Raw genomic sequence first — 22,936 nt, forward strand, 5'->3', positions numbered from 1 at the left:
TATAGCTATTTGCTGACTCCACAGTGGCTTGCAGAGAGTCCCTGAGCTCTCTGTTTCTTGACATGTAGTCAGTAGCAGTTGGTGGATGTGCATAACACCCTATTCACCCACCTAATACCAGCCTTCCCTCGCCTGTACCTGACCTCATACAACATGTAACACGAAGGGATTGGAGGCAGGTCGGTGTCTGACCTTACCTGTCTACTGTCATCTGCGCCACCCAACTCTGCATACAGCCATGTTAAAAGCAGAAACAAGCAGCTGTAAGAAGAGGCAGGATTTGCGTCGAAAATGAAGATCAATAGAGATTCCTCATCCAGGAGTCCAGCAGCAACATACTTCACCACAGTCACAAAGACCCTATCTGTACACAGAAGTTAACCTCAAACCTGGTTTGAAACCAAGCACATTGAATCTATGCAAACCTCCCAGTGCAAATGTAGATGGGCTTACCGTTCCACACTGCTTCACAGCAAGATACCTGCCTTGCAAGAGGCTCATCTGAGAAGCAGTAAATAGTCACAGTCATTTGGTTACTTTTCACTGTGTAGGTTTAATCAGCTTAAAAATTTACAATACATATCAGGTTTAAATCATACAAAGAAGGCTCACAAAGAAGGGAGCACTTCTTCAAGCGAATCAGTTTAAACACCAGTGTACAAGATGTCTTGTGCTGGTAGAAGAGGGAAGTACTAGTATGGAGAAATGACTTAACCAAACCCTTTGAAGAACCCCTGCTTTGGGGTACTGATTTTCAGCACCTCTCTTCTGGCCTCAGCACAAGAACAGACTCTGCCTAGAGAATAACCTCTTGCTAGAGCAGTGCTTGTTGTTGGCTTAAATAATGCCCGCGTTGAAAACAGGTCATCAGCTACCTTAAAGAAACCGAGGCATGTTTTCTGCAAATATCAGAGAAAAAAAAAAAAGGATAAATATATTTTTAAAAACCCAAAAGACAGTCACAACTAGCAGCTGAGTTACAGCCTTCCCTTGATTTTCTATGTCAGCATGATAAAATTGCTGGCCTTTTTTCAACAGACTATCCAGCAAAGACTATTAATACACAAGTTTATTTTGTCCAACTAATAGGTTTTAACATAAAGAGGAGGAAACAAACATCTGTTTACATTCTCTTAATGTCAACCGAGATGAGGCTAACCTTTAACTGTCAAATACACTACCCACTGTTTTATACTTTCCAATAAATGAAAAGAAAAGCATCCTGCTTACTTTTCCACTTCCCATTACCCTCACTGCTCCCCAGGAAGAGACAGGCTCAGCTGCAGGCTGACACAGCTACTGCTCCTTCTAATCTGTAGCTGTATCACTTCTGTTAACCTGACCCTCTGGTCAGGCTGCAGGCCAGCATCCCCAGGGACTGCATTGCCACCAAACTTTGCTAAGGAGCAGTTGCCCACTGACCTTATTTCTGGGCAGGAATATTTCTTGAGCTGTGTGCTGACGAATTAAGTTGCCCAAGAAGGACAGCCACCTGATGTCTCCATTCTGTGAGAGACCTTGATCACATAAGGACAATCTGCTGGCAAGGAGGATTTTCTTTGTTAAGCACAAGTTAATAAGTAGGTTATGATGAGAGAAATAAAGCTGTTTATAAACATTTATCTTTAGTAATTAAAGCTTTGTTTAAAGGCACGAAGCCAAAAATGCAGGAGCTAATTGACCAAAGGAGACGCTTCTGCAAGTGGAAAACAGTTTGGAGTTTCACTTGCAAATCGCATTTTTCCTCCACAGTTCCTTGAAATGAGCTGTGAACGGGTAACTTTGCCCAGGCTGTCAGCAATTTGATAGTGTTTACATAGCGTTTACATACTATGCTTATTCGTGGGTAAAACTTGTTAGCATTTGACTCATTAAATCTATTATCCCTGCAAACAAATTGGCCTCAGCTTTTTAAAAGGAAAACTAATCTTCTGATTATGTGGTTTAATTTCAGATATTAGATCATAAAGATGTTAATAAAATGCAATCTTACACTGAGAAGCAGATGCTTCTAGAAACCCACTGCCTAAACTCATTTTCACGTCACTCCGTAAAGAGTCTCACAGTCGAGTAATAACTGCAGTTTCTATCACGCCTAACAACTTCTACCTTTCTGAGCCCAGGATGCCCTGAAGAACAGTGACGTTCTTAAGCAACAAGTTCAACAATGTTCTTACTCACTAAAAAGAAGGAACTGCAGTTTAACAGTTTAGAGAGCACACCCATCCAATTCTGGAAGTCTGAAGTTTTAGAGGCTGTTTTTAGTTACTTTCTTCTGTTCAGAGCAAAAGAGCAAATTAAGCACCACCGATGCTCTCCTTTCAGAGCAGCCTCTACTCGACACCTCCTCCAGATACAGTGTCGTGTCACCACATGCGCAGGGCCATTCACCCCCCGACAACTGGGCTCGGGACCCTCAGCCCCGCCACCCATAAGGAGCTCAGCCTCCGGGAACAGGGTGCAGGTTCTGTGGCAGGGAGGCAGCGCCGAGCAGCCCTGCTCACTTTGCTCCCACCTCCCCGCTCAGGCAACAGCAAGGAGGGCTGCACTAGTAATCACCCTGTGTGGCAGGAGCTGTGAGAAGCAACCAGCTGTCTGAGCAGCACTTCATGACCCTCTGCCCAAAAAAGCATCAGCACCCCATATGGCCCATCTCAGTGGGCAGGCTGGACCGCCAGGATGTACGCCATCAGCCACTTACAACAAGCACACGCAGGCTATAGAATATACTCTAGCAGGTAAATGTATCAATGCACAATGTATTTGCCTGAAAATATTTTTCTGAGCACTTTTAATGATACTGAGATATGGAACCATCAGCTGCTTTTGTTGTGGGAACAACGCAGTATTCCTTTTTCTTTTCTTTAAACTAAATGAAATTTGTTGCAGAGCATTACTCTCAATTAGACCTTTTTTAATCAAGAGAAGAGGGGTTAATGTAGGATTTTTAGCCAACTTATTTGTAAGCATATGCATTCATGTGATGAGGTATGCACAATCCTATGGCCCGAGAAGGTTTTATGCAATGAAGTAAATTAACCTGCCCTCTTGTGCTAGTTGTGAATATCAGGCATGTGGGAAATCACTAAGCAGCTGAGAGCTCCATCATCTGCTAACTGCCTATAAAGAAATACAGATCAACTGTTTTTATTTATGAAGAGAGACTAGGTTAGGAATCTAATAGGAGTTAGCAATGGTTCATGCAGGTTTTTCTGACAGCTGACACTGGATGCCCAGACCGACGAAGGTGGGTGATTGCCCTACCTAAGAAAGAGTCTGACAAAAGTAGACCCAAGGACTGAGAACTGAAGCTCCTTTATTCTGGGCTGGTTTAGCTCCTTTATTCTGGGCTGGTTTAGGACAGTGTCTTTGCTCTCTGCCATACTGAGTTAACTGAACTGTTGCAGAAGATAACCAACATGAAGGGCTGAAGTACTCCTTGACAAGGGATAGAAAATGCTGCTGGGGCAACTGAGGTACCATGCCTGCCTCCAAGGGACATACATACCTATATAGTTAGAGGCACCAGACAGCTCAGCTGTGGCTGGTACAGGAAGGCTGAAGGCTCTGTGTGCCTTCCCAAACTTTAGGTCAGTTAATGCAGCTTTTCACATTTCAGGTTTCTGAAGTCTTTTGTATGAGAAAATTTGATGGCAGATATGATGTACACCATTTCAAGGGACAATGACAGATGCACAGAGCTGCAAGAGCGCTGCAGGCTACCCCAGCTTAATTGACTGCATGCTGACAATTTGCACATAAAATATTAAAGCGATGTTATTTTTCAACATAAATGTGGCAGGACAGCCATTGATACTTCTCTGTACTATACCAGCTACTTTCCTTCAGCCTCATGATTTTCTTCGTGCAGTGCCTATGCTTCAGTCTAATTCAGAAAATCATTATAAAATACCATATTATATTACGTCTCATATGGTGTCCTTTTAAATACACATGCTAAAATTGTCAGTAACAACCACCAAAAGTTGTGCCTCAATGCCTGTATGTATTAGGCGTTTAAAAAAGATCCAGCTCATCCAGGACTTTGGTCTAGTTAAAGCTAGTAAAAATACAGTATGAAACAGCAGGGCAGACTTTCCTTTGGTGGTAGGTGGGTTACCTGGTTATAGGCTTGGAAGGGACGCTTTTCACCCAAGAATTTCTCAAACTGCTTGGTGCTTCCAAAGTAAACCTGCTACTCTGTTGAAAGAAGTGAAAGACGGGGCATTTTGCCAGCTGTCTGGGTGCTGGATTTGGGCTGTCCTCCTAAAAGCTTGGCTGGTATTGGAGATGTAGTACAGAGACTACAGAATGATCTTAACATACGTGTGGGATTAATATCTGAAATACTAAGGAGCTGATTTTGTTGTCTACTTAGGAATTGCAGCGGGGTTAGCTGAGTAAAGTTTATATTCCGTATGTCTAGCTATTTGGAAGAACAAAGTTTCTTTTATAAAACATTTCTCCATAAGGACGTTAAAGAAAATACAATCTCCAAAACACACATGGCTGTAAAATTAAGTGGTAGGTTCTACTCGGCTTTGCATATGTTTGCTTATTTCCTCCAGGGCATCTGAAATGCTAAAATAGCAAGTATTTGGTATCCACCCTCATTTGAGAGTGACAGCAGTAGAGCATGCTTTAATGAGCCACTGGGTCATACTTTTCTGTCTGGGTTAAGAATGAGATTCAAGAACTGCCAGAACAGCGATCAAAGAAATGTGAAAGGCAAAACTCACCTCGACAATCTAAATATGTCCTGTCAGTCCTGGAATTTGAGGTAGCTGTGAAGACAGGCTAACAGCTGGAGCAGTTTGCCTCAATTTGTTCTCAGCCCTCACACACTTCAAATCTTACTTATTCCTTGTCTTTATATTAACTCCTGGGCAGATGATGTCACTTTTCAGGTGTACCAGAGGGTGAGTGTTTTACAGCAAGACAAGCAGAAACCCTTAAAGTATTTACAACTTCGGGTATACGGAGTTCATGACGAGATAAAACCACCGTAGCTCTTGTTCTACTGGCCAAAGGGGCTTGGCCCAGACAAAGGCATAGTCCTCAAGAGGGCAGAGGCCGAACGCTTTTGGAAGTACGCTTCCAACATAAATCATGAACGTTGGGAAATGACACATAAGGAATATGCAGCCAGATTGTCTGAAGTTTAAATATGGACTCCTTGAAAACTTTTATTAAGATCGTATTCTTCATTCTGTTACACAAGCCTGAACAGAAGCGTGATCTCTGAAAACTCCTGAAAAAATGTAACCAGGAATTTGGGAACAAGATATGGGCAAGTCCTAGGGTTTCAAGAAGTAAAGGGTAATGAAAAAGGAACCATCTATGTTCATTCCTAAACTCTCAACATTGTTCAACATCTGTCACTAATGTGTACTCTATAGCAGAGACAACTCCAATGCAGGAATGAGAAGAAGTTTCAAAAGCTATTTGTGGTCACTCGACGTCAATCTAACAAGAACACTCAACCTACCGTCACCGTCCTGGACAGGAGAATGGAAATTGTCCTTCTTCTGTGGCTGAGAAGGATGACCCTTCCTTCCTCTCCAGAAGCTCTAAGACACTGTGGCAACAAATACGTCCTGTCTCACCCCTGCAGAAGATCAGCAACATGCTTCTCATTAAGCCCTGCAAAAATGTACCCTGTCCGATCCTGCAGTTTTTACCTTCTTGACTTGGTGGATCAACCCATTGCACGTTTACCTGAGCTACACCAGCACCAGAAGAGTAAAAGACATGTGAAAAACCTTGCTGATTCTGTACTTGCCTTCACAGGTCTGGACTGAAATTCATTTGACTTCTTTTTCAGTTGTACCAAGACAAATTTTGGGATTAATCATGTGTCCTGCTTTAACTGAAGTTGCATTGAGCAAGTTACCACCCCAGGAGACTTTCAGCCTGCTGCAGGGATCTGCCTTCTCCGACTCACAAGCTGTGTTACTTCTGTGACCATCCCCCAACCCATATCCATGAACACAAACCGCACTGCCTTGTAACACTGTTTAAACAAGAGGCTGGAGAGAGTTTGTGATTGAACAGCTGGATGCTTTTTTAAAAAAAAAAAATCTTTATCTACTGCCTTCAGTAATTAATGCTATCAGGAACCATAAAGGTTAATGGCAGTGAGTTTTTTTGTATGCCCTACCCACATACCCTCTTAGGGTATGTTTAGTAATATCTGGTTGGTCTGCAAGAAGATGAGCCCTTTCGTCAGGACAGCTGCGGCCCCTGTCAGGAGATCCTACGCAGCCTACAAACTGTGGTGGGTTTAGAGAGTCTTTTTAGTGACTTGTGATTTGATACTAGATAGCCGCTTCTCTTTGCTGTATTTTTACAACAGGATGACCAACATCTCTCCTTACCCGTGAAATGACCTGCAGTCCCTTAGGGAAGAGCACTATGCAGAGCAAAGCTGCGGTTCAGATTTAAAGCTAAGCTTCAGCTAAACGGAGACCAGTCTGACCATGACCCTGAGATCTTCCTGAAGTCTGCAGTAGTGATGGTAATGAAGCAAACTGGATCAGCTTCCTAGTAAAATTTTTAAGAGCCCCAGCACCAGACAAAGGTGAAAATACATTGCTGAAGCAATGGCAAGTCAGCCAGTCATAAAATTATGGCTTAAGTGCTAAATGGAATTCACCTGAGAGCTATCCTTTAGAGAGCTCAAGGGGCCAATTTTTGCTCTCAATGATGCTGAAGTCAAGGAAGTAGGTCTATTGTCACTTCAAGAAGTAATTTACCTCAATTTTTCACTGCAGTTGGATACAGCTGTGACAGACCAAAAGTGCATCAGCAAGATGCTCACAAAGCACCGCCCCTCCAGACACACACACACACGCACGAACTCTACCCAGCCCCAGGCTAAATTCTTCCAGTGTCAGTTACAACTTCAAAATGACAAAACCTGATGGCTTTATTCAAGAGAACATCTTTTACTGCCTAAGAAGAGTCACAAAGCAGCAGGTGGCATTTGTTTTTTCCCTTGCGGAAAGAAGTCAGTCCCTTGTGCTTCAATTACATAGGGGATTTTTCCCGTCAGTTAAGTGCAACTGATTTCTGTGACGGCCCCGATACTCCAGCACGGTATGTACCCTGTGGCTGGGAAGGCAAAGCATTCGTCCAGCTCCTTCAAGGCTGCCACTGAGACTGTCTCATAGATCATCTGGCTGAAATAACTCAGGTAGGGCTTAGTCCAAAACCCAATGAAATCAGTGGAGAGCTTCCCACTGACTTCAGCCAGCTCTGGACCAGGACCTCAGGGCTTTATACAACCACTTGCGCAGGACCCACTCTTCCTCTGAGGAGCAGGATAAAGCCTTGGCTTTGCCACAGAGAAGTTAAAGAGAGAGCGCTCAAATGGCTGGTAGGGTCCTATTTTCCCTGACCTTGCTCCCGATCAATACAATCCACACACAAAATGCTAGCAGACGGGTACAGTTAAAGCTGCCATACTTTGTCCTGGGTTCCCAGCCTATACCTGGAAAACCTTGTTCCCCCATGAGGTACAAGAGCTGCTGGGTCTCCGCCAGCCTGAGCACATGCAATAAATCTGACAGCCTGGGAGACAGCTGGACAAAGCCCCATACGCCTGCCATTGGCCACATGCCCACTAGACAGGTCTGCACTGCTACTCCAAACACCCCAATAGGCCTCCAGAGATCCCAGACAAATACAAATAGTTAAAAAATTCCAGCTGGACAAAATTTCTGTGTGGGTGCAGTGAGCTCGTTTGGGGAATCCAGGGTGTGTGGGATGCCTTGAAATGATAAAAGCTTAAAAAGCCAAAAAATTACTAGCTTTCTGAGTTGGTGGCAATGTATATCTGAGTTGCTACAGCATGAACTACTAGCCAAAGCACATACCGGGGTGAACTGCACTGTTAGTCTTTAAAAGACAAAGCCAGCCTCTCCTCAGGGTCAATCCTAAGCGTATTAACTCAGAATGCAAGGGCTACACAGCACAAGAAAGGATCATTTCCAACAGCTTTCTAATGGAAAAAAACCTAAAACACAAAGCCTGACATCAGCCTCAAGGACCATATTTGCACTAAGCATCTCCAGAGATTAGACATAAGATGCTGGACATCAGTGGCATGACAGACATTTGGGAAGCTGATGGCACATGTATCCTGACCAGTCCCCACGCAGCCTCTGGCCCCTGGGGAAGACACAGTAAGGTCAGGTCCCACCTTCTCGGGCATGTGATGCACGAGTCTGTGCAGTTACAAGGCATCTTCACCCCGCAGTCTCTCCTGGGCACGGGTGTCAGGCTGGGAAGACAGGCTTTCCGTGTGCCTTCATCCCAGCAAAAGGCAAGATGCGTCACTGCGGCTGGCTGAGTTACAAATACTGCTGTTTGATATGGCTGCTTGCGCTTCTGGGTTTACTGTTCAGCTCAGAGAAGCCTAAACAGTGTCTGGGAGACCCAGCAAACATGTTATAGCCCACACATAATCATCCATCTGTCCATCTCCCAGCGGAAATGCTTCCAAGCAGCGGCAGTTTCCCCATAGCAAGGCCACAGCCCACTGATGGGAGGGTGCAGGGAAATGCCCTGTGCCCAGGCAGCAGGTACCAGTGCACGGACCTGATGGAGCATTTTCCTCCTCCATGCCACTCTTTAGGACTGCACGATTGACTTTGTAAAACACCTGAAAGTGTTCAGACAGAGGGAGGTCTGGCAAGCAGATTGCAGTAGCTTAAGACGTACACAAACACGTGGTAGCTGTGTTTTGCAGCGTGAAGATTGTCTTCAAATCCCTAAAAATCTGAATTCAACAAAAGCAATCCAGCATAGCGTATTTGTTTGTTAATAGCTTCCCAAATGCTGCTGCCCTGAGCTCGATGTGAGCGGTGCGGTGCGATGGGGGCGGATGCTCAGCTCCTCCCCGACGTTGCCCTCCCGGGGCAGGTTTTGGGAGGTCCCAGCTCCCAGAGCCACATCTGAAAACTTGAGAATCAGGTTCTGTTATTGTTAAGGCAAACCAAAAATAAAAAAGGCCAGACTAAATTATTTTTAAGATCTGAAGATTTTTAAAGCAGTCTTGTGACTTTTAAGGAGTCTGACTCATGATACTTGAATGCTTGAAGTTGGCAGCAGCAGAGGGAGTACAGCAAGAATTAGAGTACAGCAACTTATTGCTAAAAGCCTTCAAATGTGTGGGAAAGGGCACGGAGTGCTTCTGCAGCCATTCGGCGGATAACAGGGACACGGGCTCAAGCCCTCCTCATCTGGCCAGGCTGCCACTGAGCTCGCTGCCTCTACAAAGGTTGCCACAATCAAAAATGCAAAATCCCAGCAGAGCCAGCCCCTCTGTGGCAAAAACACTTCATCCTGGTTTCTCCGAGGGTGATCAGGGACCAGAGTCAGGCCCATGCGTAACATCGCAGGCTGCATGGCGATTTACAGATATGCCTGAAGTCCTGGATTTCAGCCTCCATGGCGGTGAGGGCAGAGCCCCTTACCCCCCACCTGCTGGAGCCGGCCACGACACACTGCTGACGCCTAGGCCACCCCCCAGCCTCTGCACGCTCACCTAACAGTTTGGATGCCTTCACGGGGAAGTTCAAGCAACATTTTTCCCCAGTAGAAAACTCCTCCCGAACTACACCCCCCAGCATCCTCCACCAGCTGCCCAGGGCCTCTATTACCAAAAACCCTAAAGTCTCAGCCTTTCCTTAAAAAGATTTTCTTAAGGCAGAAGTACTCTAGAAGTATATAAATACCATGTGCTATACCATGCACTGGCACAGGCTCTGAAATCCCTCCCATGCTGCCCAGCAAAAACATATTGGGGGGAAATATGTTTCCCTGGGGGGAAGACCTTCTGGGACAAGAATGCAGCTTGCATGGCACATCGGCTCTTGCACCTTTTGGGGAGGTCACCAACCAGGTGACAGCCACATTTCCCAAAGGAAGGCTGCCGCCTCGTGTCCCTTTGGCCACCAGGGTTCTTGTGAGTTTATTTATCTGCTGGCAATGCTGCTGCTGCCTTCCAGAGCTCGCAGGTTCAGCTCAGAGCCTGATGAGAGCTCACATACCCAGTTCTGCATGGCAACACTTCCTTCGGAAAGAAAGCCATCTCATCTACCTGGCCTTCACCCCCCAGACAGCATGAACGACCACCAGAGCGCCCTACTACACAAGCAGGGTCGTAATGAAAAGTTCAAAGCAGGCATACAAAATACATTTGGCACTGCATTCTGCTGACTTCCATTTAAAATTGCTCTGAAAAATGTGTTTTCTCCTACAGCATTCAGAACCCAAAACACCACAGGTTTGTCAGCGCGTGACAAAAACTGTAAACAAAAACGAAGTCCATATTCAAAATTAAATACAAAAATGAGAACAAAATGTGCTTAAAACTACATTCCATTTTTTTATAAATCGCTGCAGTGTTAATAGTAACTAAATCAAATCTTCATATCAGAGAAGACATTACAAAAACAAATGGAGCCTTTCTCCCTGCTTACTCCATCGTGAATCATGGGAAATTCCATGACAGAAAATGGAACTGTACAGGTGTAAAAGGAGGTTAGTTAATGAAATGTCATTCCCTGTATTTTCATGATGCTTCTTTCATAAATCGACACGCTCATACCCACGTCAATTTCTGTTCTCATTTGCACCGAAGTAAATCTGTAATAACTGATAGCAAATACCGTCCTTGTTGCCCACATAAAGTGGCTGTACATGAATAAAAAGTGACACGCAGTACAAATACAACAGCAATATCGCACTAATGGCAGACAATTCACAGAAATTATATTCTACGTATACCAAATGTATCTCAGCTTTCAATTGATATCTTACAATTTTAGCTCTAGGTCTGAAAAGACAAACACAATCCCATCTGCACAGCACTCACTCCCATAGCATCTGAACATGAGTTTTCCTATCAATAATTTCACCTGGCCGTAGGCCATCTTCCCTGTTTACGTTTATCCATATAACAAAATAACTAGAAGCCAGGGTATTTATAACAGCCTAAGGGAATTAGACACTAGACACCCCCGACTTCCAGCCTCTCCCACAGTATTAACTAAAGCTATTTTACAGTACCTATCGTTAGCAAGGACTCTTTGGTGAGCTATAGCATGCTTTGGAATTTAAGACAGAAATACTCAAAGACACTGCTTATCAAAGGCAAGCCACCGGCACCACTTTCCACACGTAATACCTCACCTCTCTGCTTCAAGGCGCATTTCCTCACGCTTTTGCCTCCTGAGTTCTCTGCGACGTTCAAAGTCATCCATGGTGGGTGTTCAAGCGTTCAGAGCTCTGGAGAGATCCAAATCTAAAAGGGAGATGACCACTTAGATGAGAGAAAACACAATGGATGCATTTAACCGACTGAGTCCATTTAGTTCTGTTTTGCTTTCTTAACTTCACTGTAACTATTATCTTTTTCCATCAAAAAATTTAACTTCCTCAGTATTGTTGAGATAAACAAGATTAATGAAATGCCTTGTAGGATAAACATAGCCCATGCCTGCATTTAGTTCCCTAGCTAAAATTAAATCAACATGTTTGAAGTAAGGACTGTATACATCTGCTAGCCGCAGACTCGCTATTTGTAACGTCACAGGTCCTTTCTACAAACAAAAGCAACAAGTCAGCAGGGTTTTAACTTCAGGCTTCCAATTTTTACTGGAAGCAGTAAAAACACTGCACACTAGATTTCTTATTTTCTTTTGTTGCACAGATTATTAAAACTTTGCAAAAGTTAGTCCTCGTCTGTCTATTCCCACACCCCCCCCCCCCTTCAAAGAAAGGGAAAAGAAAGGGACAAGAAAAGAAAGAAAAAGAAGAGAAAAGGAACAGAGAAAAAAGGAAAAGAGAAAAAAAGGAAAAGAGAAAAAGAAAAGAGAAAATAAGAGAAGGAAAACCAGCCACAGCTTTTAAATACCACCCAGGAAGAGGAGAACTGTGTACAAATCCTGCTCCAAGAACCAAAAAGTAGCAATATTTTTTTTGTAGTTTAATCCACGCGTTTTCCCCATGCCCTACCTTCTTCTTTATGATTTAGTCCATGAAATATTTTCCCCTTTACAGCTCTTCATATACAAAGCCTTTCCAGCCTTGGTTTATATCCCATCAAGGCGAGTATTACAGAACTCCCCTGCAGCCCCCAAACCAAAAATGACTACCAGAAAAGGGAAAGCTGTTCTCTTTTTGTCCCGGCTTTGTTTACAGAGCTGTCAGTGGTTAGTTAAACTCTGCCTGGAATCTGGCATTTAAGGCCTGCTCGAAGATTGCTTCCTGTGCGGGGCTGGAGGCCTCAGCTTCCTCTGCAATCCTAGCCCAGGCGCTGCGCTCGGAGGATTTCCACCCCCCCGCGTCCCGTGTCCCCCCAAAAAAGAAAAAATGAAACCCACGTTTTCCAGCCTGTTAGTACAAGACCAACTGTTTATGCCGCAGAGAAAGCCGGAGGGCAGATGCAGACTAAAATTTTCAAAGGTGGCGTATGAACCGCTCACTGTTTGAGGGAAAGCAAGCCAAGGTGCGTTTGTAAATGATTCGAAGTGCTCCGCTCCCAGCTGGAGATCTGTCTTGCAGCTTGACATTCCTGCCCGTGCCTTCGCCATAAAATCACCAGCAACGGCAAAGCCTCTCATGACTTCAGGGAATCCGTGGCTTTTTCTGCCCCCTTTTTTGGATTAAAACACTGCTGAGAGCAGGGGGGTTGTGAAGGTTATTTTATTAGTCTACTTTTCCCGGGGGTGTTTTTCTTTCTGATTTGTACCTAGATTGGGGGATTTAAAGTTTTGTTGTTGTTGTGACTTTCTTCGTGTTTGGCTGGCCAGGGTGGTTTTGTGGAGGTTCAAAGGGAAAGTTAATTTTGCAAACCTAATAGTCACTTTACAATTGCTGCCGCTTATTTTTTTTTAATGCACAAGTAGACAATATATGTAAAAAGCCAGTTGGAACAAGGCATTTTTTCAATTCTTGTGTTAGTTTACTCTTACCACTGTGTAACCCCTTGAAGAACACAGAACCGCAAGCCTACCGTTTTCATCTCAGCCTACGCGTGCAGCTAAACTTGGCCACAGCTCCTTTGCTAGAGGACCCGCGAGCTGCAGGGCTGATGCAGTTCCCCCCGGCCGGGGGACGAGCACCAAAGGAGGAAGGGTACACCACAGCGAGCGAGCTCAAAGCCGTGTGCCGCGTTTCTGTGCACAGACGGCGGGTGACGGTGTCCGCAGGAGCAGCAGCACTTAGTCTGTGGAGTGCAGACACCACCAGGGATTTCAAACACAAAGAGCTCACTGTTAGGCTGACAGCTCGTGCGCTAGAACGGAGAATCCCAAAGTTTTTTCCCTGCTCTACCTCCCCAAAGTAGACATACTTTGACATCTGATTTATTTGCACCTTCATCATCTCTTACCCAGCCAGGTATATCCCTCTCTCCGCCTCTCCTGACTAAGGTACATCCCTGCTGTCCTCCCAGCTCCAGACTCTATTCACCCACATTTCCCCCATCCCCTCTCCAACTGTACCAGCCAACACCTCCACCCCTTCCCTTGCTACATGGTCCTCAGCACCATCTCTCACCTCCAAAGCTCAAGCTTTCTTCCCCGTGACGAAAGCTGAGGAAGATAATAATAAACACCCAGAACTGTTTCTGTTCTTTCTCCCCTCCTGCCTTCCCAGGAGCGTAGGGGAGATTGCACAACAGTTGGGAGAAGTTCCCTGATGCAACCACCATTCTCCATCTACAGGGTGCTTTTCTGTTGTTTCATGAAGATCAGATGTATGGATGGCCTGGGAGGACGTCTAGGGTTTATTAGAGTGTCTCCTCTCAAAGGACTGAGGTCCAGCCACTTCATGGAATTCAGATGACTTGCAAGCTAAATCCTTTTTTCAAAACTGAGGAAGACACTTGGGAAATGGAGGTCTGGTCAACAGTACAACCTTTAGTTAGCAAAGCCACATCAGCACAAGAAAATGAGTCATTAGCTAGCAGGTCGACTTGAAAAAGTCAGGTATTCTGCGCTACTCTTACTCTGTGGAAGGGTACATCACAAAACTGATCATTTTGTTACTTCTACTGCAAACCAAAACCCTCAACACCTCTTCAGTTTTTACACGACTGAAATAACACTGAAAGCATCTGAAGTGAATTCTTGGGAGTTTTCCACCACCAGACACAGAAGAGGGACCCTATGGAAGAATATTACAAAGATATTTGACCTTGCTTTTTGTTCTTAAATATCTCTCAGAAACCACTGAAGATAATTGTTGCTCAGGACCTCAGATTTTCTACAGCCTCACATACAAGGGTCTTCTCAGGTTTCCTGTCTCTTCTGATTCTGAGACTGAACCTCTAGATCATGGGATGTCTGCTGAACCCTGTGGTCTTCCTGAAGACATGCTAAGAAAGACGAAGAGAAGAGAGATAAGCAAAGTAACTTACCTACAACATTTACAAGCGTTGCCACGTTACTTGAATCAGAATCATAGCAAAGTATGGGCCCTGCAAATACCATCTCCCCGCAAAATCACTCTTCCTTTCAAAAGCAGTACCAGTCTTTTTCTCTCCTTTTCATCTCTGCACTTCACATAATGCCTTTGATCTTCAGCTGACTATGGTTTATTGCTAAAATTTGTGGAGTTTTTCACTGCCTTGCTTAAAAGTGTTTCCTTCAAGGGCAGCCACATTTAATCCCTCTTGGTACAAAGCACACACATGCAAATTCCACTCCGCTTTATGTCTCATCCCATGACAGAGTTTAAAATTCTTACTTCTTTCAGCTTTCATCAAGGTGGAAATCAGAGGAATACACAGTAATTCTAAATATATGACAAAGTATTTTAATAGCAATTAACGGGAATATACTCTTTGAAAGCAAACAATAAATGGCTAGGTAGAAATACACACGCAACCACATATCTGTGCAATTCCAGTATGGAGAGCAAAATAACCTCCTGCTCTGCCTCAGATTTAATACTGTCCTCACCCTATTCCCAGCACTGATCTCAGAGACAGCTCAGCACCCAGGGGGCCCTAAAAACAGACAAGCCATACTGGTAACAAGTAAGTGAAAATGCAAACTGCTACTCAGGTCTTTAACAAACAGAAATGCCTTTCAAGACCTCCCCATCACCTTTCCATTACACTGAAGGGGCTCCCAGACTGCGATGTTTATGCTGAGCCTCTACACCAGCTTTAGCCTATTTGAATCAAGAAATTTCAAGCCAGAGCATATTCCTCTAATGTAACATGGTTGTGTAATAGCACTGGGCTCTACACCGACCACGTCTGGTGACAGCATTGTGCAAGCACATGTCATTTTTCTTCCCTCCTAGTACAATGAAACAATTGCAGATTTCCTCTTGGAGATCTTTAGGCCCAAAGAGCCTGAAAGTCGTGCCTGTTTCCTTAACATGGTATTGCTCACTTCTCCAATATTGTGAATGCCCAAGACAAGCTCCACACAGACAACTGCTAGGCAGATGCAAACTGTGATGACTGCCTACGCATGAAATGATGGATCAGAGCCCTTGCCAGACCCCCTCTCAGCAGTCTGGGCTTTTCTTCATTAAATAGTGAGGGCAGAACATAGCTACACTCTAGGCGAGCAAGGGGATTTGGCCTTCAGTTTCTTTGTAACACAAGAGATTTTCTGCTAAATTTCCTTGCTTATGTAGCTAAAGACATCTGCATGCACTGTGCACCAGGTAGGTGCCCTTCCTTCCTTAGCCCAACTGGCCTCTCACGCTCGTGACTGAAGTGGGGCACTAGCACAGACCCATTCTGCACTGTCGTAGGACCCCAGTTGTGTGGGAGCAGGTAGAAATTTTAGGGCCCACAGGAAGGACAGAAAACGGCTAGGGTGGCAAAAAGGACAACACGAGGTTTCTTCATGAAAGAAACCATGACCACTTTCTAGCCTCTCCCTCCCTCATCCAGAGCAGAGGGAGGCAGGAACAGCGCAAAGAGAAACGGCTTCAGGATTTTCAGAACTCAAGTAACACAGTGTAGAACAAGGAGGTCAATTAGATATCATGACCTGGTGCCTAGCATTCAGGGTGAATCCAGGAACTGGGGATACTCCTGTTTGGTTCTACTTCTGATTTCCTTTGTGGCCTTAGCGACTGAGCCTTAGCCAATTCTGTGCCACTTCCACCAACTGCAAATTCTTCTCACTGTGCATTTGCAGCAGGTTAAAGCACAACCAGGCCACGGGTTGGGTCCCAGCCACTAGACGCAACTTCAGTACTAAAAAAAACATTCTACAAATAGAAATGTCTGCTGTAGAGAAGGGCTGAACAAAGATGATAACGGGAAATTCTTTCTGAACTTTTCCTACAGAGAGGCAGTAAAGGGAAGACTTCCAAGTCCAACTACACAAAGGTTTTCTATGTGCATGTAGCTGGACCTCTGACTTCTGACCCGTCCTCAGTGCGGGATCAGGTGATAACACAAGACCTAGTTATTGTCATTGCCCTCTTTATTTTTTTTTCAATACTCCCACAAAAAGGATCAAATATCTCATTAAAGTTTGACATAAACTGAGACTGCAAGCAGCTTTGAGAGTTGTACCCTGTTAATCCAAATATCCCATATTTCCATCTGTCTTCAGTTGTCCCAAAGCCCTGGTGTGGAAGTGTGGACCTTTCAAATGTCAGTAAAGGACTGGTTAGTCATAAGCTTGAAAAATAATTTGCTTCAGCTAGCTACTTGCCTTGACATCCAGTGTGTACCTAGGACTACCATTGCCCTTTCTTTCTACCTCCTCCACCTCAGAAGTGAAAACAGAACCTCTTCATTGCCCCTTTTGCAGCTGAGAGCAACTCAACAAGCAACACTCATTGTCTAAGTGTGACTTTAACTTGGCACCCATGAAATGCAGGTATGACAAGCATTCCACTGCAATATCTTGGAGAATTAGAGTTCCTTAATCTTTCTTCAGTCAAAACAAATAAATCTGTTTTCTATGAAAAAGGGTCAGAAAACTTTTGGAAATAATTTTCCCTGCTCCCCTTTTAATTCTGTTTTAGAAGCATCCAGTGTCACTCAGATCTTTCAGAAACAGGTGCAACTTCATTGAAGTCAAAAGGTGGAGTTCAACAGACTGGCTTGACTTCTGTCACACCTCATGTGTGCTCTTTCTTTTATCTGAAATGTTGGATATCACTGGCAATCACATATTACCAATACTAAAGCTTATGTTTAAGGAAGCTTTTCTTTCCTCCAGAAATTCATTTTTAACGTTCCTTTCATCTAAAACCACATCTGCAATTGTTACTCTAAACCTGGCCAAGTATTCAGGTTGACTGCAGATAATGAACTCTTGTACATCTATACAGACACACACATACTCATATCAAGCAGCTTTATTCCTTCCCAAATAGAATAGCTCCAGGCAAAATAAACATATTAGGTCATGTGAACACACAGTTTTATTCCAATCTAGCCTGTGCCTTGCTTCATCTGACCGTGCTTCTTAGGACTTCCAGGGAAAATTCATCAATAGCAAGCCAGCCAAGTGCAGTTCATACTTAGCATCACAAAATCAAACTGCAGAGATTTCTCAAAGTCCTGATTTCTGGTCTCAGAGCATTTCACTTCCATCTACATGTATATGTCCAAACCGCTGACTCTATGAGGAGGCGGCAGAGAATTAGCTAGAATTTCAACAATGAAGTCAAAAAACCCTTCTGTTAAAATCTCTGTTTGTGGCATAAGGCACATTCGCCATCTTATATTTCACAGGAGTGAAAAAGCTTACGTACATTGGTGGGGCATTTTCAAACCTGATTAACATATTAGTTAACAATTCTCTGGCATCCTGAGCAAAAATATGTAGTGATTACATAGAGATTCCCAGCTGGTGCTCTGCACACTGCTGATGGCCCCCAGGACCACACCATGGTCCAGGATCTTGACTCAAATAGGCGCTGAACAGATTTCACCAACCTTGGCTACAGCATAGGTTACCACAGTGAGTGCCACACATGTCCTTTCAGGTGCCAGGCCTGTATCAGCTCCTGCTGGGCAGGGTGAACCACATGAAAGTGTTGTCATGGAGCTTCTTATAGGACATTGTTCCTGACATGGAGTTCACTCCTTGGGTCTGCAGCTAAAAGAACTATGGCTTTAAATACCTGCTCAGGTCCATCTCTTGTATCCATGATCTAATTCAGGACTGGGGAAGGAGCGTTACACAGCTGCACCATCCCAGAGGCGCTAGCAAACTTCTAGCATGCTGCTAACACTGCAATACACTTCCAAGCATGCAGCAGTAGGACCTATCATCTCGGAGACAGTCAGTTGCTATGGGACATCCCCATTTGTCTTTATACCCCTGGGCCGGCTGAGTGCAGGTATGCCATTTCCACTCCTCCCCCTCCCTTCCTCACCTTTCTCCTACTGCACATTGACATAAGGGCCAGGCAGAGCTTTCTCTTGACATTTGGATTTGCACATGCTGGTCCCACCCCTGATCTTGGTGACATTTGTCTATCATTTCCCATTAGCAAAGGAAGAAACAAGACATAGCTGGATGCTGCTGGCACAGCTGCTGGTTCGCATGTTAAATGGATTGACCCTTGACTCTCCCCTTCAAGTGTCCTCTGAAGAATTTCAAATATGTTGTCCCCAAAGATCAGAAGATACTGAAATATTATTCGTATACAGACTAGAGTTGAAATCCTGGTCCTGTTGGAATCCCTGGCAGACTTCCCAGAGACTTCAATCAGGACTGGATTCCACCCTGACAGGCCAAAGTCATCTAATATACAGTATGAAAGATCAGCGAGCTTACCCTGCACGTCAGAAACTGATGTGATCTCAGATTACGCCAATATAGGCTACTTCGTCCTCTCCCACCTCTGTGCGTACACATGTAAAGGCAGAATTTCTTTTACTCTTGCAATGCTTATTTCTGGGAAACAAATCATTTTTACTTATATCATTATCACTGAGGAAATATTTCGCCTTTGCTGCAGATACAAAGTGCAGCTGAAAATTGCATTGCCCTTTACTACTCTAAGAAGTGAAGATATCCCAGGTAATGACAATTAGGCCCCCATCTCAAAGGGTAAAACACACTGAAAGCAAAGGGATTTTACCATTCACAAAACACTTTCTAAAAGTGCTTAGTCCCAAAATAAAATCTGACTTGCATTAACTTTTTATCTGCTTTCAAAGACTGGGACGTAGGCTTATGGGATATCGTTCACTAGTCACCCTGTTCTTTTATCTGCTTCTACCACTGAAGACCTTCAGCTTCATCACATTAATCTAATCACAAGAATGCCCACATCAGGCATTTAGTCCTCCTGCACACTTTGTCTGAATCTGTGGCCTGACTGTCGAAACTTGTGCCAATGCCCCGGCTGTTGGCCAGCCTCATCTCTCACTGAAATCTCCAAAAGCAGCAAACCAGTGCCCATGCCAACACCTTCCAGTCAGGAGCTATTTGTTTCTTAATAATAGGGAAGAGCAGACCAACATCACTAAGAATCAGGTTAGGTCCAGCTCAGATGACCAATCTGTATTAAAGAGGATACATTTCCTCTTGCCCTATAAATGGCAATGCCAATTCTCCCATTGATTTCAATTAGAAAAAAAAATGAGAACATGAGACAAAATATCACACAGGCAGAAGCAGCTGCTAGAACCATTGAAAAGCCAGTCTTCCGTTTCTGGCCTACACAAATAGAACTGCCACATTATATCCTTTCAGTTTGTACCTTTAAAGGCATAGGGAAAAGAAAAAATTACTTGTTCTTGTCAATACTTTCTCATCTGCCTTCACATCCTCTGGAGAGGGAGCCTCGCACCAGCTCAGCTGGCAGAAGTCACGGATACATCGCGTCCTCTGGTCCTGCCAGCTGCCTCCTCTCCCGAGGGAAATGGCATAGCTGTAAGTGTGCCCGGTGGAGCGTGCGTCAGGACAGACACGCAGTGACACAAATGTCAGCCAGGACAGCAACCGCCTGGGAGCAGGGCAGAGCCTAACCCTGAACTGGAGCTGGGCGCAGTGGAGGTGCATCTCAGGACAGAAATGCCTGCAGGAGCTGATGACCATGCCCGGAGTGCTAATCACCGCGATGTTGTTAGTCCCTTCTCGATGTGCAAAGCCACAACGAGCCCACGTGGCGAGGTACCACCACAGCGGTCTGAAGCAGGACAAGCCATGGGAGCGGAAAGCGTGCTGGAGACTCTTGCCTAGCAGAGTTAGTCACCTAATGATGCAGGCAGGAGCGACATGAGACATGGCAGTCTGGTGTCCATCATGACAAGCAGAGGCTTGCACTGGGAGCAGCAGTCACAGCTCTGGTGATAGGCAGAAGGTCTGGGCTAGGAGCAGGGCAGGCATCAGCCAGGTAAGATGTTGCTCTGTCCAAGTGCAGGAGCATTTCTTCTGCACCAGAACTGGCAAGGAAGCCAGCAGTAGCAGTGCAGCTCTCCACGCTTGCCTCTCTACTAGAGAGAAGGGTTTCCCCCCTCCAGGGAAGGAGCTGATCAGGGCCAGCAACCAGTAAGGATGGGAAGTATCTGCCTCCTGCTACTCTGTTCTCACTTGGTGCTCCCCTCTTGTCTACCCTTGCATCACCACCCCCACCCCCAACCCCCCCCCCGTTGACCTTGACGCTCACATGCAGTATTTCAACAATATGTTGTCTGAACTTATTTGTGTCCAAGTAGGTTTTATGAATGTTTTAGCACTCCATTCACACTCTTTCTCTGCATCTCTCAGGTCCTGAATTAAAAAGCTAAGGTAATGCCATTAAAAATTCTAAAACATTTGAGCAAGTCTAAGGTAAGGTTCCAGCAGCAACACTCACTCATCCAGACTTCAAACTCCACATATTTTCTGGAATGCATTTCAAAATACAAAATCATGATATATTAAGCCACATAGTCAGTTATAAAAATGTAATAGAAAAAAATACAAAGATACAATGCAGCCAGCTTACTGTGGCTTTGTTTTTGTATTTTCGACCCTTTTTATTTTCCTGTTAAAACATGAAACCCTAGGATCCAGCTCTGCCTAGTGCTGAGCATCATAAACTCTAATGAGGGTTGAGGGGTCTCCGTTGCTTGATCTACTGAACCAGCAATAAGCAACAATACCAAGTTTCAGTCGTGATCCCTGTATTTTTAAAATAAAAATAAATACTACAAAAAACCCATCCCTAAAGTACTCTGGCTTGCTGATCTTACTCGTTGTGCCCTACAAGACACTAAGTATTCTGAAACCAACAAGTTCCTCAGAAGAAATGAATGATAAATTTTGAAGGTCTTGCCTGTTGCTGTTGGTCTTTAATTAATTCATCTTTCCTCCCACTACCTGTACACTTACTTTGCACAGACACAGTGCATGTCACCATGATAGATAGATACATTGCAGCTGAAAGTCCAGTTACTCAATGGCAGAGCACCATGGAAATCTGTGGAATTCCGCCAGGAACAGATCCAGCTGCAGAAATTTCTATCAGACTTTTCCAGCTCACACTTTTAAAGTCAGATTGTTTCCTGCCAAGTAGCTATATCAATTTATCTTTAATGAGCAGCAATTCTGGGTCATTTTGGCTGAAAACTGAGGCATGAGGTCAGTGCCAGCTTTCAGGAGATAAAGCAGGGCAGCAAAACCGCAAAGCCTTTTGACAACTCAAACAGGGTACCACAAAACCATCAAACCATTCGCCATATCTGAAGCTTACTTTATAGACCTCACTTTATGCTGAGTTTATCCCAAAGCAAAGAAAAGCTAACACAACAATGTCAGCCAACCAGAAGACCCAACAGCCCTGATGCTTTTTTACAACATAAAAAGCAATAGGCAAGATGATACACTTGCGTGCTGTGCATGAGCCAGCACGAACCTGACGCAGTAAGATGACAATATTGCCAGCTCCCCTCATGAGACTCGCACAGAGAAGCTGTTAAATAATCTTGACAATAATCTGACTGCTATCTAGGCATACAGGCACAAACACTTACTGCCAGTAAATACTGTGACAGCAATGCATTGGTACTATGTGACTGTGCACTGCTTCGCCCTCCAGGAAAATAGCCGCACTGAAACTTTTGATAGAGCCTGACTCAGAGTCAATTAAATAAGACAGGTGAGGCTTGACAGCATCGTGTGCACTTAATACTGAGAGCACACAGGCATACATACTTACTTTGTATTAATGTGACAAAGTTACACTTGAGCACAGTATCAAGTCAATAAATTTTACAGTTGTTTAATTTTTTTAGGAACAGTGCCTCAGACAATGTCTGTGTGGTCCAGAAAAGAAAATGTTTAATTTTCCTTCAAATAATAAATGGAAAAAAAAAAAGGTCTCTGTACCGTGCATTATCTGCTACCTTTCCCTAAGTCCTCTTCCTTAAGGATCCAAAATCCCTACCGGGTCTCCTTGAGCCTCCCATGTTGCCATGTTAGGTCAGCCCAGCTCAGAACGAGACACAGAGCACACATGGCTGATCACAGTCTAAGTTCTGGGCACCAAAGGCACAAGAAGCACTCGTCTGTTTTCCACAGTCAACCCACAGAGCGCTGTTTTATGTGTACAAAGGGTTGGCCAAAACCAGAATTACAAAGGTAGAAGGGGAGGGAAGAGAGGGCAATTTTTCAATGAGTATGTAAATGCTCTACAAATAGGAAAGCAGTCTATGTTTACTAAGCAAATTGTTTTTTCATAACTCAGTAACCTCATCTTCAGTTATGGGCTAGCTGGAAAAAAAGATTTGTTGAACTCAGCCTTAAAATCTTATGCCTTCTTCAAAATGATGAAAGCAGAAACAATTGCACTTACGACTGGCATGCATGCACTGAGGCCTCCTGATGGTGGATGCTTCACAACTCACCAGATCTGGTAGCTCTGCAGGAGTGGAGGATATGCAGAAAGAAAATCTTTGCAGGAATACCCTACTAAATATGTGGGGAGACATGTTAGG

The 22,936-nt window shown here is 44.4% G+C and overlaps 1 protein-coding gene across 8 annotated transcripts in view; it reads right to left on the reverse strand.

Moving 5' to 3' along the window:
* CALD1 (caldesmon 1) overlaps nucleotides 1-22,936 on the reverse strand; it is a 200,971-nt gene that overhangs the window by 85,845 nt on the left and 92,190 nt on the right. For 7 of the 8 annotated variants that reach the window (XM_075440680.1, XM_075440690.1, XM_075440653.1 and 4 more), the window contains one exon: nucleotides 11,200-11,311. In XM_075440680.1, coding sequence (XP_075296795.1) covers nucleotides 11,200-11,270 — 71 coding nt within the window. In that variant the 5' untranslated portion in view covers nucleotides 11,271-11,311. Of the gene's footprint in view, nucleotides 1-11,199; nucleotides 11,312-12,024; nucleotides 12,147-22,936 lie in introns of those variants that run through there. The other variant, XM_075440671.1, reaches the window with a different exon arrangement.

Source organism: Opisthocomus hoazin, chromosome 1 (assembly GCF_030867145.1).
Source record: "Opisthocomus hoazin isolate bOpiHoa1 chromosome 1, bOpiHoa1.hap1, whole genome shotgun sequence".
NCBI classification, from domain to species: domain Eukaryota; kingdom Metazoa; phylum Chordata; class Aves; order Opisthocomiformes; family Opisthocomidae; genus Opisthocomus; species Opisthocomus hoazin.